At 41.0% G+C, this 12,850-nt stretch overlaps 1 protein-coding gene across 4 annotated transcripts in view; it reads right to left on the bottom strand.

Annotated features, from left to right (window-relative positions):
- Window positions 1–12,850, bottom strand: part of IPO9 (importin 9) — a 195,336-nt gene that overhangs the window by 143,123 nt on the left and 39,363 nt on the right. The window contains exon 1 of one of the 4 annotated variants that reach the window (XM_024192888.2): window positions 3,244–3,275. The exons of the other annotated variants lie outside the window; for them this stretch is intronic. Within the exon in view, the coding sequence (XP_024048656.1) occupies window positions 3,244–3,246 (3 nt within the window). The 5' untranslated portion in view covers window positions 3,247–3,275. Of the gene's footprint in view, window positions 1–3,243; window positions 3,276–12,850 lie in introns of those variants that run through there. 4 annotated transcript variants of the gene reach the window in all.

Genomic DNA, 12,850 nt, shown 5'->3' with positions numbered 1-12,850 from the left:
ACCCTCCATGAATTTATTTAGTTCTTTTTTGAACCCTGTTACAGTCTTGGCCTTCACAACATCCTCTGGCAAAGAGTTCCACAGGTTGACTACACATTGTAGGAAGAAATACTTCCTTTTGTTTGTTTTAAACCTGCTGCCTAGTAATTTCATTTGGTGACCCCTAGTTCTTGAGTTATGAGGATTAAATGACACTTATTTACTTTCTCCATACCAGTCATAATTTTATAGACCTCCATCATATCCCGCCCTTAGTCGTCTCTTTTCCAAGCTGACAAGTCTCAGTTTTATTTATCTTTCCTCATATATAAGCTGTTCCATACCCCTAAATCATTTTTGTTGCCCTTTTCTGAACCTTTTCCAATTCCAATATATCTTTGAGATGGGGTGACCACATCTGCACGCACTATTCAAGATGTGGGCATACCATGGATTTATATAGAGACAACATGATATTTTCTGACTTATCTATCCCTTTCCTAATGATTCCCAACATTCTGTTCGCTTTTTTGACTGCTGCCGCACATTGAGTGGATGTTTTCAGAGAACTATCCACAATGATTTCAAGATCTCCTCCTTGAGTGGTAACAGCTAATTTAGACCCCATCATTTTATATGTATAGTTGGGATTATGTTTTTCAATGTGCATTACTTTGCATTTATCAACTCTGAATTTCTTCCGCCATTTTCTTGCCCAGTCAACCAATTTTGTGAGGTCCCTTTGTAACTCTTCCTCCTTATAGGAAACCTGCACAACTCTTCCAAAGAGGAGCCTGGGATCTTAAATTCATAATATGTGCTAACTATTTATGCTAAACAATCTCTTCCACCTTGCATTTAGCTGTGACACTCGGAGTACCTTTCCCCAGCCCTGAAGAAGATCTGTGTGGCTCGAAAGCTTCTCTCTCTCATCAACAGAAGTTGGTCCAATAAAAGGTATTATCTCACCCACCTTGCCTCTCTAATATCCTGGGACTAACATGGCTACAAACTACACTACATAAAAACCAGAGGATGTAATTTTAACTAAGCTTCTAGGACATTTTATATTACACACAAATTTCCTTTTATTCTTTGTGTTTGCCAGACCTCCCCCACCCCCCACCCCCCCCCTTTTTTTTTTTTAAAAGAACATTGCTAATTTTTACTAAACCAAAAACAGGAAAACACAACTTCAGTTCTATTCGGTATCTAGTAGAATTTAGATAAGAGGATGGTATTGATAAAAATGTAATCAGTTTTGGGGTTAAGCTGCTAAAATTTAATACACTTGTTCATAAGCATCACACTAGACAGACTTTCAGTCTAGCCTCTACCTTTGTTAAACCAACATGGAAAGTGAATGACAAGGGGCATGTCTACGCTGCCTAAGCCTGTCCTTGAGCTCGGCTTATGTTGCATCTACACTGCAATTGTGCTAACTGGGGGCTCGGACCCAGGGTCCCAGGACCTTGCAGCACTGGAGGGTCAGAGCATGGGTCAAGCCAGGACACAAGATCCGAGCCCTATTGCTTTGCAGTATAGACGCAACCCAGCTTGACTCAGGTCCTGGGAGTCCACCAGAAGTATCCCCCAATTCCATGCGACAACTTCATTAGTCCTCTCTATCCCAACAAACTGCAATCCATTCTATTAAAATGGAAGCCATTCTCCCCTTTGGTGTGCAGCAGCAGATCAGGTCAGCATTAACCCATTCTCTTCTAATCACCAATTTGCAAGCACAGTATCAGAGAGCCTCCTGGATTTGCAAGAGAGCAAACCAACAAGCCTTTTGCAAAGTGAGCTGCTTCATGATTACAGGAGCACAGCCAAATTTTGGTGAATCTCTGGTGCAAGGCAAAGTAAATTGTGTATTTCAGGAAAAGCACCAGGAATGACCATGTGTACTAGCAGATAGCTAAAAAGCTGGCACCTCTGCAGATTTTCCAGACCGGTGACCAGTGCAGCAAGCATATTAAGAGTCTGAAGAGCAAGTACCGGAAGACCAGAGATAAGAACTGCACGTCAGCTACTTGCCAACAACATTCCCATTTTATGACAACTGATGGGTGTTCTGGATGCTGCACTAAACACAGAGCCAGCAGTGCTTCATGACAACCTGGTCAGCCAGGATGGTCCCTGTTGGCCCTTGAATATCTGATGAGAGCCAGCAGCAGGCTCTCAGTGAGGAGCATAGAGTGACTCATTTAATGAAACCAGTCCAAGAGTAGGCTGTGGATCAGGATCAACAGCAAATGCTTGGTCCCTATCCGTTGAGCTTACAGAAAACCAGAGATAGACAGAAGCCGCCACTGAGCCCAGTAAACATGACTCAAAATTTACAGTTTATTACAGTAACGGAAAGGATTTCTGCTGTAAGAAGCAATGCAAAAATGATAAGCCCCAGCTCCCAGCATGTGGCCACTAATGGCAGATTGTATCACAACGCCTTGGAATACCCCCATCACATGGAGTTCAAAAAGGCAACATGGCATTTCAAACATTCATAAACAGCTGTAAACGTTATTTCAACAGTTAAGTCACAAGATTGGTGCTAGGGCCATTCTTGTTTTCCTTTCAGTAATAAGAAATTTGCCATTCTGTAATCACTCATCCTGGGTCTATGGAACCATCTGTAAACAGTGAACGCAGTGTATGTGTTTGGGAAACAGTCTTCTATTTCCAAATTAGTCCATTTCAGTTAGAGGTAATCCACACAGTCTGTGGGCAACAAAATCATTTCTCCAAAGTATGAGTGGGATGTCAATTTTTTCCCCAGAACTGTGCCAGGTGTGGGGTGTAGGAAAGCTGAACATTTCAGAGTGTTTGTGTGCAGAAATAATAGGGTAAGCCATGTGTGAGCTAACAGCATCATGTTCATTCCTTCATGGATTCTGACCCAATCCTGGCTGATGATCACAAAATGTTTGCAGCTAAGGAGGAATTCCAGATAGTTAGTCACATTGCAGGGAAGGGTATATTTTCCAGGCCACTCTGTATAGCTGACTAGTCCACTCCACTCACAAATGTGCTGTTTGGTCACTATATGTTTAAATACTTCAGCTGCATACACTGCAGGTTTCCCTCCAGCAGTTTGGTCAGACAATAGGGCACCATAAGAATGGTTATGTCTTCCAAAATATGAAAGGCCTGAAATGAGAGAAAAGGCCTTTTGCAGCAAGGGTGCTATACATCCCCCCCCATATGGCAATTAGATATGAAATTTTTATGAAACAGGAAAAAAGATTATAATTTTTAACTTACCATTGTCTCTGCACTTCTGTAACAGATTAACAAGGCTGTATCCGGAGACAGTATGAGGACTGAATCATGCCCTTCACAATGTATCAGTTCACTCTAGAAATGTTACAATTTATATCCTTGAGATTCCACAAAAAATTGTGCTTCTCGTTTTCTCCATTTAAAAAAATGAACTAATTTAGACAATAACCCTGTTTCTTGTCCTCTTTCAGTACCCTCAAGCTATACTGCCTACTGTTCTTCAGGAACTCGATCCCTGGCCCAATATACCTTCTCAGACCATTCCAAAATGAAGCATTTCTGTGATGAAGTTATGGCTGATGTTCTTGACAGGGCAGACCAGATAACACCCAGCCTCCAGAATGCTCACCTGTGGAATGTTAGCAATAGCAATCCATCTGATCTTAATTGAAAGGGATTCTCAGGCAGCTAGGATCCAAACCATTTGGAATTCCAGAACTTTTTTTGGGAGAACAGAGATAGTTGTGAGAGGCACAGAACCTCACATACCTATTGTACTGGTCCCTCAGAATACTTTAGATATGTGAGAGGGTCACTATTACAGCATATATTTTATATTAAAAAAATTAAGTGAACAAGTTCTAGATTCGCAGCTTTGCAGACAAGTTCTTCCCACTGTACTGGTACAGCTCAGAAAACAGAGCTCCTATACGCCACCCTCCAGCATGCCACCCTGATCAGAAAGGAACACTCCAAGGATCAAGAGGACTACAGTCTCTAGGCCTATACTGAGATTGTCAAGTGTGTTAAATGCAATGGTGTTTTGGGGAAATATTAATACTTGTCCATTATGCTCTGGACTAAGGTCACCAATCCATTTCACAGATGTCTCGAACAGCCATAAGGATGTACTTTTCATCCACTACTGACCTAGGCCAAAGTAGTAGTGAACCACACACAGGCTAATTAAATTTATTTACTTAAAAGCTAAGTTATCCATAGGGAGTGAATCTAGGACAGTCAATCTACAGAAAACAAGACATTTTAGCTAGAGAATTAGAACTTTTCAATGCACCTGGCTGTTTAACATGTCCATGTAAGTGGACAGTTGCCACAAATTGAACTTAGATACATCCACAATCTGTTTGTGGCATACAGCTACCTTTTATGTGCTAGTACCTTAACAGTTCAGTTATTCAGTGCACAGCACAATTTTACCTATTACAATGGGACTGGTGCCAGGTGCTACCAAAATACAAACAAACGAGTTAAACAGAACATTGTCAGCCTGAACCTCTATAAAGTCTAATTCTAAATCTAATCATTTTTCCCCATTTCAGGATTACAAGTGACAAAATTATTCCACTAGATTATTTATGATTATTAGAAATACCAAGGAAGCCACATGAGAAAATGATAACATTTTGGTGTTTTATTTTGTTGTAAAATGCTTAGAGATTAAAAGGCACTAATACAAAAGAATATTTTGTGGCAGAGGGAAGATTATTTCCATTTCCTTTCTCTTCCCCTGCTATACCTCTCCCAACTAAAATTTTCCGGTTTTCTTGCCACCTAGTATTAAAATGGTATTTGTAAAATGAAAACCACTAAAGTAGTAAAATATTTGTATTAGAATTAGCATCACTGTAACCAACAAGAGGCGATGCAATTTTAGACTTGTTTTGGTAAGTAGTGAGCACATCGTAGAAGAGCTGGTCATAGGAAATAACCTTGGATCGAGTAATCATGAGTTGATTTGGTTTAAATTAAATGGAAGGATAAACAAAACCAGGTCAACTCTGATTTTTTATTTCTAAAGGGCAGACTTTGGGAGATTAAGGGAATTAATTAAAGAAGTCAACTGAACTGAAGAGCTCAAGAACTTAAAAGTGGACAAAGCTTGCACTTCCTTAAAATCAACTATACAAAAAAAACTATCTGAAATTTGCATCCCAAATGTGATGCTGTACGGAATCTGAGGGACACTTTATGTTATCGTTGATCCCATTATTGTAAAATTGCAAGGAATCTGACCAGATATGCCGCAAAAGGTGTCAGTGAAAATGGTATGATTTGCAAAGTATGATCATCTTGTTTATATGTTTGTATCACCTTTGTATTATGAGTTACAGATATGTAGGGTATATCCGTATTTCCAAACTGGTGCTGTGTCTCTGGGTGACACCCCCAGACAAAATGCCATCAGCGGTAGGCCTGCTGGATGGCCCATCAAGGGACATCAGCTGTACAATGAACCCACTGAAGGGAGCCAAAGACTATACCTTATGATTCAGCAAGGCATGCAGGGACATGCCTATGGAGAAAACTCTAAGGCCTTTCAATGCCATGTGCTCTGAGTTTGTGTTTGAGACAAAGGAAGTACCAGACACATGGCAAAAGGACTATAAAGGGCAGCTGCATCATCTCCATTTTGTCTTCAATCCTGCTTCTTACCTCTGGAGTAACTTTTCTACAAACTGAAGCTCTGAACAAAGAACTGAATGACTCATTCAAGTTGTGGATGTGTTCCAGAGGGATTTTCAAGCCAGCAAACTCACAAATACAGCTAATCTGATATATGGACTTTGAAGTCTTTGTATGTATGTGACTGCTTTACCATTTAACAACTCTTCTTGTTCTTTCTTTTTTCTTTATAATAAACCTTTAGTTTTAGATGCTAAAGGACTGGCTGACAGTGTGATATTTTGGGTAAGATCCAAACCTATAATGACCTGGTAACGTGGCTGGGGTCAGAAAAACATTTTTTATATGTGAGCAGAGTTTTAAAATAACTTCAATATTTTTGTTCAATATCTTCATTAATGATTTGGAGGATGGCGTGGACTGCACCCTCAGCAAGCCTGCAGATGACACTAAACCGGGAGGAGTGGTAGATACGCTGGAGGGTAGGGATAGAATACAGAGGGACCTAGACAAATTAGAGGATTGGGCCAAAAGAAATCTGATGAGGTTCAACAAGGACAACTGCAGAGTCCTGCACTTAGGACAGAAGAATCCCATGCACTACTACAGACTAGGGAACAAGGGGCTAGGAAGCAGTTCTGCAGAAAAGGACCTAGGGGTTACAGTGGACGAGAAGCTGGATATGAGTCAACAGTGTGCCTTTGTTGCCAAGAAGGCTAACAGCATTTTGGGCTGTAAAGTAGGGGCATTGCCAGCAGATCGAGGGACGTGATCATTCCCCTCCATTCGACATTGGTGAGGCCTCATCTGGAGTAGTGTGTCCAGTTTTGGGCCCCACACTACAAGAAGGATGTGGAAAAATTGGAAAGAGTCCAGCGGAGGGCAACAAAAATGATTAGGGGCTGGAGCACATGACTTATGAGGAGAGGCTGAGGGAACTGGGATTGTTTAGTCTGCAGAAGAGAAGAATGAGGTGGGATTTGATAGCTGCTTTCAACTACCAGAAAGGGGGTTCCAAAGAGAATGGATCTAGACTGTTCTCAGTGGTAGCAGATGACAGAACAAGGAGTAATGGTCTCAAATTGCAGTGGGGAAGGTTTAGGCTGGATATTAGGAAAAACTTTTTCACTAGGAGGGTGGTGAAGCACTGGAATGGGTTACCTAGGGAGGTGGTGGAATCTCCTTCCTTAGAGGTTTTTAAGATAAGGCTTGACAAAGCCCTGGCTGGGATGATTTAGTTGGGAATTGGTCCTGCTTTGAGCAGGGGGTTGGACTAGATGACCTCCTGAGGTCCCTTCCAACCCTGATATTCTATGATTCTCACTGTACTGGACCTAGGTGTTGATTGGGAGCCAGAGAAGTGGAATGCACTAAAGGGGATTGTGAGATTCCTTTTTTGTTTGTGTGCTTCTTGATAACCAGTGTGGGGATCAGAAGCACAGTTTGTGACTGGTTGAAGAGTTTAACTTCAGTGCTAACCACCAGTCTTTGGGAGAATCTGCTTTCCCTTTTGCAGCCTGCCCTGACCTTGGTATTTTCAGTGAGGGCTGCCCCAGGCACTATGGGTCACACCAAGCAAGGGGGAAAATCTTGCAGGGAAAGGATCCCGACCAAGCTGGATGACTAGCCTCCAAAAAATGGCTATTAGGAGTAAACAGAGAATGGAAAAAGGAGTTGATCAAAAAAAGCTACATCATGGAGATGAGAAAATGCATGTATAAAGTGGGAACTGCTAGCAGTCAGGCAAAATTAGCTTTCAACAAGGAAATAAAAATAAATAAGACTTTTTTAGAATAAGGAAAGATGAGGCTGGGCCACTATGCAGTCTGACTGGGAAGGAGATTATCTTTAATCTAGTTATGACCCAAAAACTAAATGAATACTTTGCCGTAGTTTTCAAAAAGGATGATAATATGGAACTTTAGCTGGCACATGAGTTTGCTAGTCTGGTAGCAATGATTTTTAAATAGGCTATTTATTTGACGATAGTACCGTACGACTGGAGAGTAGCTAATGTTGTACCTATTTTTAGGGAATAAAAAGTGATCTGGGCAATTGCAGACCTGTTAGTTTGACCTCAGTAGTATGCAAGGCTTTATTTCCTTCCTTCACAATTTGTTCTAAATTAACTTAAATAGAGGTAAATGGGGTGTAATACAACATGGGTTTATCACAGGCAGACCACGCCTGGCTAATCTGATTTCTTTCTTTGAGACAATAACTGCTTTTTAGATAAGGGAAATTCACTTGGACTTTAGTAAGGCATGAGACAGCACCACATAGAAAATTATTAGTTAAATTAGATAAAATGGGGATCAGTACAAGCACTGTAAGGCAGATAAGGAATGGCTAAAGGGAAAATGGGGATCAGTACAAGCATTGTAAGCTGGATAAGGAACTGGCTAAAGGGCAGAAGGCAACAGGTTGTCCTGAAAGGTGAAGTATCAGACTGAAGGAAGGCTTCTAGTGAAGTTCCTCAAAGATCAGTCTTGGGACCAATCTTATTCAGTACTTTTATTAATGACTTTGGCATAAAAAGTAGGTGTGCGCTAATGAAATTTGAGACACAAGGTTAGTGAGGTAGTATCTTTTATTGGATCAACTTCTGTTGATGAAAGAGAGCTTTTGAGCTACACAGGTACTTTTCTCAGTCCTAAAGACTCTATGTAGCTCAAAAACTTGTCTCTTTCACAAACAGAAGTTGGTCTAATAACAGATATTACCTCACCCACCTTCTTCCTCTAATATCCTGGGCCCAACACAACTACAAAAACCACTGCAAACTACTAACAAAATTTGCTCATGATACAATGTTGGGAGGCATCTTCAATACAGAGGAGGATCAAATATTATACAGGACATTGTGGATGACCTTGAACACTGAAGTGACAGAAATGGGATGAAATTCAGTTGTGACAAAGTCAGGCACTTTGGGTCTAATAAGAAGAATTTCTGCTACAAGCTGGAGGCTCATCAGGTGGAAGTAACAGAGGAAGAGAGACCTGGGGGTGGGAGTTGATTACACGAAGACTGAGTCACCAATGTGATCCAGCTATGAAAAAGGCAAATATGATCCTAGCAAATATTAGGCAAGGCATTTCCAGCAGAGAGAGAGAGAGAGAAAGAAATATTAATGCCATTGTATGAGGCATTGGTAAGATCTCATTTGGAATACTGTGTACAATTCTGATCACTCATATTCAAGAAAGATTAAATTAATCTGGAACCGGCTCAGAGAAGAGCTACTAGGATGATTAGGGGACTGGAGGGCCTATCTTATAAGAGGAGACTGGAAGGGCTTGGCTTGTTTAGTCTAGCAAAACAAAGGCTGAGAGGGGATATGTTCTCTATAAATACTTTGGGGCCAGGGTAAACATCAGGGAGGGTGAAGAGCTAAGTAAGCTCAAGGACAATGTAGCACAGTGGTCAGCAACCTTTCAGAAGTGGTGTGCCGAGTCTTCATTTATTCACTCTAATTTAAGGTTTTGCGTGCCAGTAATACATTTTAACGTTTTTAGAAGGTCTCTTTCTCTAAGTCTATAATATATAACTAAACTATTGTTGTATGTAAAGTAAATAAGGTTTTTAAAATGTTTAAGAAGCTTCATTTAAAATTAAATTAAAATGCAGAGCCCCCCAGACCAGTGGCCAGGACCCGGGCAGTATGAGTGCCACTGAAAATCAGCTCACATGCTGCCTTCGGCACGCATGCCATAGGTTGCCTACCCCTGATGTAGCACAAGAACAAATGGATATAAACTGGCTATGAACAAATTCAGACTGGAAGTTAGAAGATTTCTAACCATCAGAGAGGTGAGGTTCTGAAATTGTCCCCTTCCCCGCCCCCAAAAAAATAGTTGTGGGGGCAAACAACTTAATTAGTTTTAGAAGAGCTGACAAATTTTTTGAGTGCACTTGTATAACGGGGTTGCTTGTGACAGTAGGCGGCAGGGTTCAACAGCCCTGGGGCTCACTTTCAGTTTGTGTCTTGTTTCTAACAGCTCGTGCTTCATGGTTTCAACTAGGCACCTGCAGAGTTCATGAAGGGTTATCCCCACCCCCCACCAATGTATTTTGGGAGTTTTATCACCATCAGGGATGGCTACGACTGGGGATGGGAAACCAGGCAGGGTGTTCCAAGGCTTTGAGATAGCACCAAGTAGTCTCTCTCCCAGGTGCTTGGCTAGCTAGTTCTTGCTCACATACTCAGGGTCTGATTGATCACCATTTGTGGGGTTGGGAAGTAATTTTCCCCCAGGTCAGATTCATCTTCCCCTGCAGTGTGTGGATGAGGGTCACTTTCCAGGATTTTCTGGGTATATCTCATTTAATCATTTCTATGCCATTGCAAGGGCCTCCTATTCTCTGCCTGTAGCACATAATAGTCTAGTCTCCCGGGGAATGTAATATTTTGGTCTAATTCCAGTTGCTGACTTTAATGCAGAGTGCTGGTTGCCTATGATATACAGGAGATCAGAACAGATGATCTGGTGGTCCCTTCCAGCCCTAAACCCTGACTCTGAGATATGGCAATTTCCTCCATTATCATTAAAAATCCTGTCTGAATTCAGTTTAAATAGACTTTGAAGTCCATTGTATTAAAAACACAAAGTTTATGTATTATTGTGGAATTGTATGTAACTTCTATAGGGGAGAGACGTGACTAATGCAAACCTTGGGAAGAGTCAGAGCTTCAAAGGACCATTTGAAACAATGAGCCAGACAAGAATGAACTTTATGAACCTGTAACCTTGGAAAACCCTTTGGTGGGTTTTGAAGGATCGATCACCTGCCAAAGCCCTTATTTGAATCGGGGGTGGTCTCTGGTAAGCTTATTAGCATGCATGTAGGGTTTTTTATTGTTTTTATTATGTTTTTTCTGTAATGCTTTCACCTTAAGAAAAAGTGTGCTCGCTTAAAAAGAGCTGTGTGCCAACTTATACCTGTGGGCAATTACACTGTTTATGGCCTCTGAAGAGCATGCAAAGCAGGACTCCTTAGGAAGTCTGACTTGCTGAGGAACTCATTGTAGGAGGGAAGTGTACAGCCTGGAAAACCCTGGTCAGGAGGGAGAGAAATACAGGTCTCCATGCAAGAGACGTGACAACTGAGGGGCTGGGAGCTTAAAGAGGGTGCCCCCAAGTGATTACGGAGGAAGAATACAGGTGTAGCTGACCTGAACTTTGACAATTAATATTGTCCATATTAAACTTTAAAAGGAAATGGGACATTCTTGTCCAGGTATAAAGCTGGCAGAATAGGGATGCTGTAGATTTGTAGCATATTTTATAGACTTTAGCTACCAACGTTGCATTCAGAATCTGCAATTCAATTTTATCCCTTGTAATTAGCCATAGCCACTTCAACACACAGTTGATCTTCTAGCAACCTGAGCACTATACATCATCTTAATTACTGAGCTGCCTGAAATTTGCAATTCTTCAAGGTAGAAGTGTTCAATAAATATTTCTGTTCTGAAATTGGGAAAAAACTATGTAGCCATGTCATATACGATACAATACTTTCCATTCTGATAGTAACTCAGGAGGATCCTAATAAGAACATAAGAACGGCCATACTCGGTCAGACCAAAGGTCCATCTAGTCCAGTATCCTATCTTCCGACAGCAGCCAATTGCAGGGGTCACAGAGGGAATGAACAGAACAGGTAATCACCAAGTGATCCAGCCCCTGCTGCCCACTCCCAGCTTCTGGCAAACAGAGGCTAGGGACACCATCCTGGCTAATAGCCATTGATGGACCTATCCTCCATGAATTTATTTAGTTCTTTTTTGAACCCTGTTACAGTCTTGGCCTTCGCAACATCCTCTGGCAAAGAGTTCCACAGGTTGACTACACATTGTAGGAAGAAATACTTCCTTTTGTTTGTTTTAAACCTGCTGCCTAGTAATTTCATTTGGTGACCCCTAGTTCTTGTCTTATGAGAGGAAGTAAATAACACTTCCTTATTTACTTTCTCCACCACAGTCATGATTTTATAGACTTCAATCATATCCCCCCTTAGTTGTCTCTTGGAAAAGACCCAGTCTTATTAATCTCTCCTCACAGAGCAGCTACAAAACAGCAGCTACTAAAGTTAGACATTTTTATGTCAGCAGACTCGGAAAACTTGTTTCCAAGAGTTTTACAAGAGCTGCCGAGGAACTCTCTGGACTGAAAGTTGATTTTCAATAACTCTTGGAATACCGGGGAAATTCCAGAAGACTGGGAGAAAGCTAATGTCATGTCAATATTTAAAAGAGGTAAATGGGACACCTCTCAGGTAATTATGGGCCTGTCAGCTTGACATTGATCCTGGGCAAAACAATGAAGCAGCTGATATAGGACTCTATTAATAAAGAATTAAAGGAGGGTAATATAATCAACACCAATTAACATGGGTTCATGGACAATAGAACTTGTCAAACTAACTTGACTAGATAGATAAGGATTACAAGTTTGGTTAATAAAGGTAACAGTATCAGAGGGGTAGCTGTGTTAAGTCTGTATCCACAAAAACGACAAGGAGTCCTGTGGCACCTTAAAGACTAACAGAATTATTTGGGCATAAGCTTTCGTAAGTAAAAGCCCACTTCTTCAGATGCATGATGTGTTGATGTAATATACCTGGACTTCAGTAAGGCATTTAACTTGGTACTGCATGACATTTTGACTAAAAACCTAGAATGATACAAAATGAACATGGCACACATTAAATAGATTAAAAACTGGCTAACTGACAGGTCCCAAAACATACTTGTAAACAGGGAATCATCATTAAGCAGGTGTTTTTAGTGGGGTCCTGCAGAGATTGGTACTTGGCCCTAATCTACTTATTTTTAATCAATGACTTGAAAGACAACAAACTAAGCACTGATTAAATTTTCAGGTGATGAAGATTGGGGGAGTGGCAAATAATAGAGAGGACAGGTCACTGATACAGAGCAATCTGGGTCGCTTGGTAAGCTGGGCCCAAGCAAACAATACGTGTTTCAATACAGCCAACTGAAAGGTCATACATCTCATAACAAAGAATGTAGGCTGTACTTACAGGATCAGGGATTCTAACCTGGGAAGCAATGATTCTGAAAGACTTGGGAGTCATGATGGATAATCAGCTGAACATGAGCTCCCACTGCAACACTATAGCTGAAAGGACTAATGTGATGCTTAGATGTTTAAACTGGATTACCTAGTAGCAATAGGGAGATCATACAACTACTATA

This window comes from Terrapene carolina, unplaced genomic scaffold (genome assembly GCF_002925995.2).
Source record: "Terrapene carolina triunguis isolate 2854851 unplaced genomic scaffold, T_m_triunguis-2.0 Scaffold195, whole genome shotgun sequence".
NCBI lineage: Eukaryota > Metazoa > Chordata > Testudines > Emydidae > Terrapene > Terrapene triunguis.
This window is presented reverse-complemented; position numbering and strand designations above follow the sequence as displayed.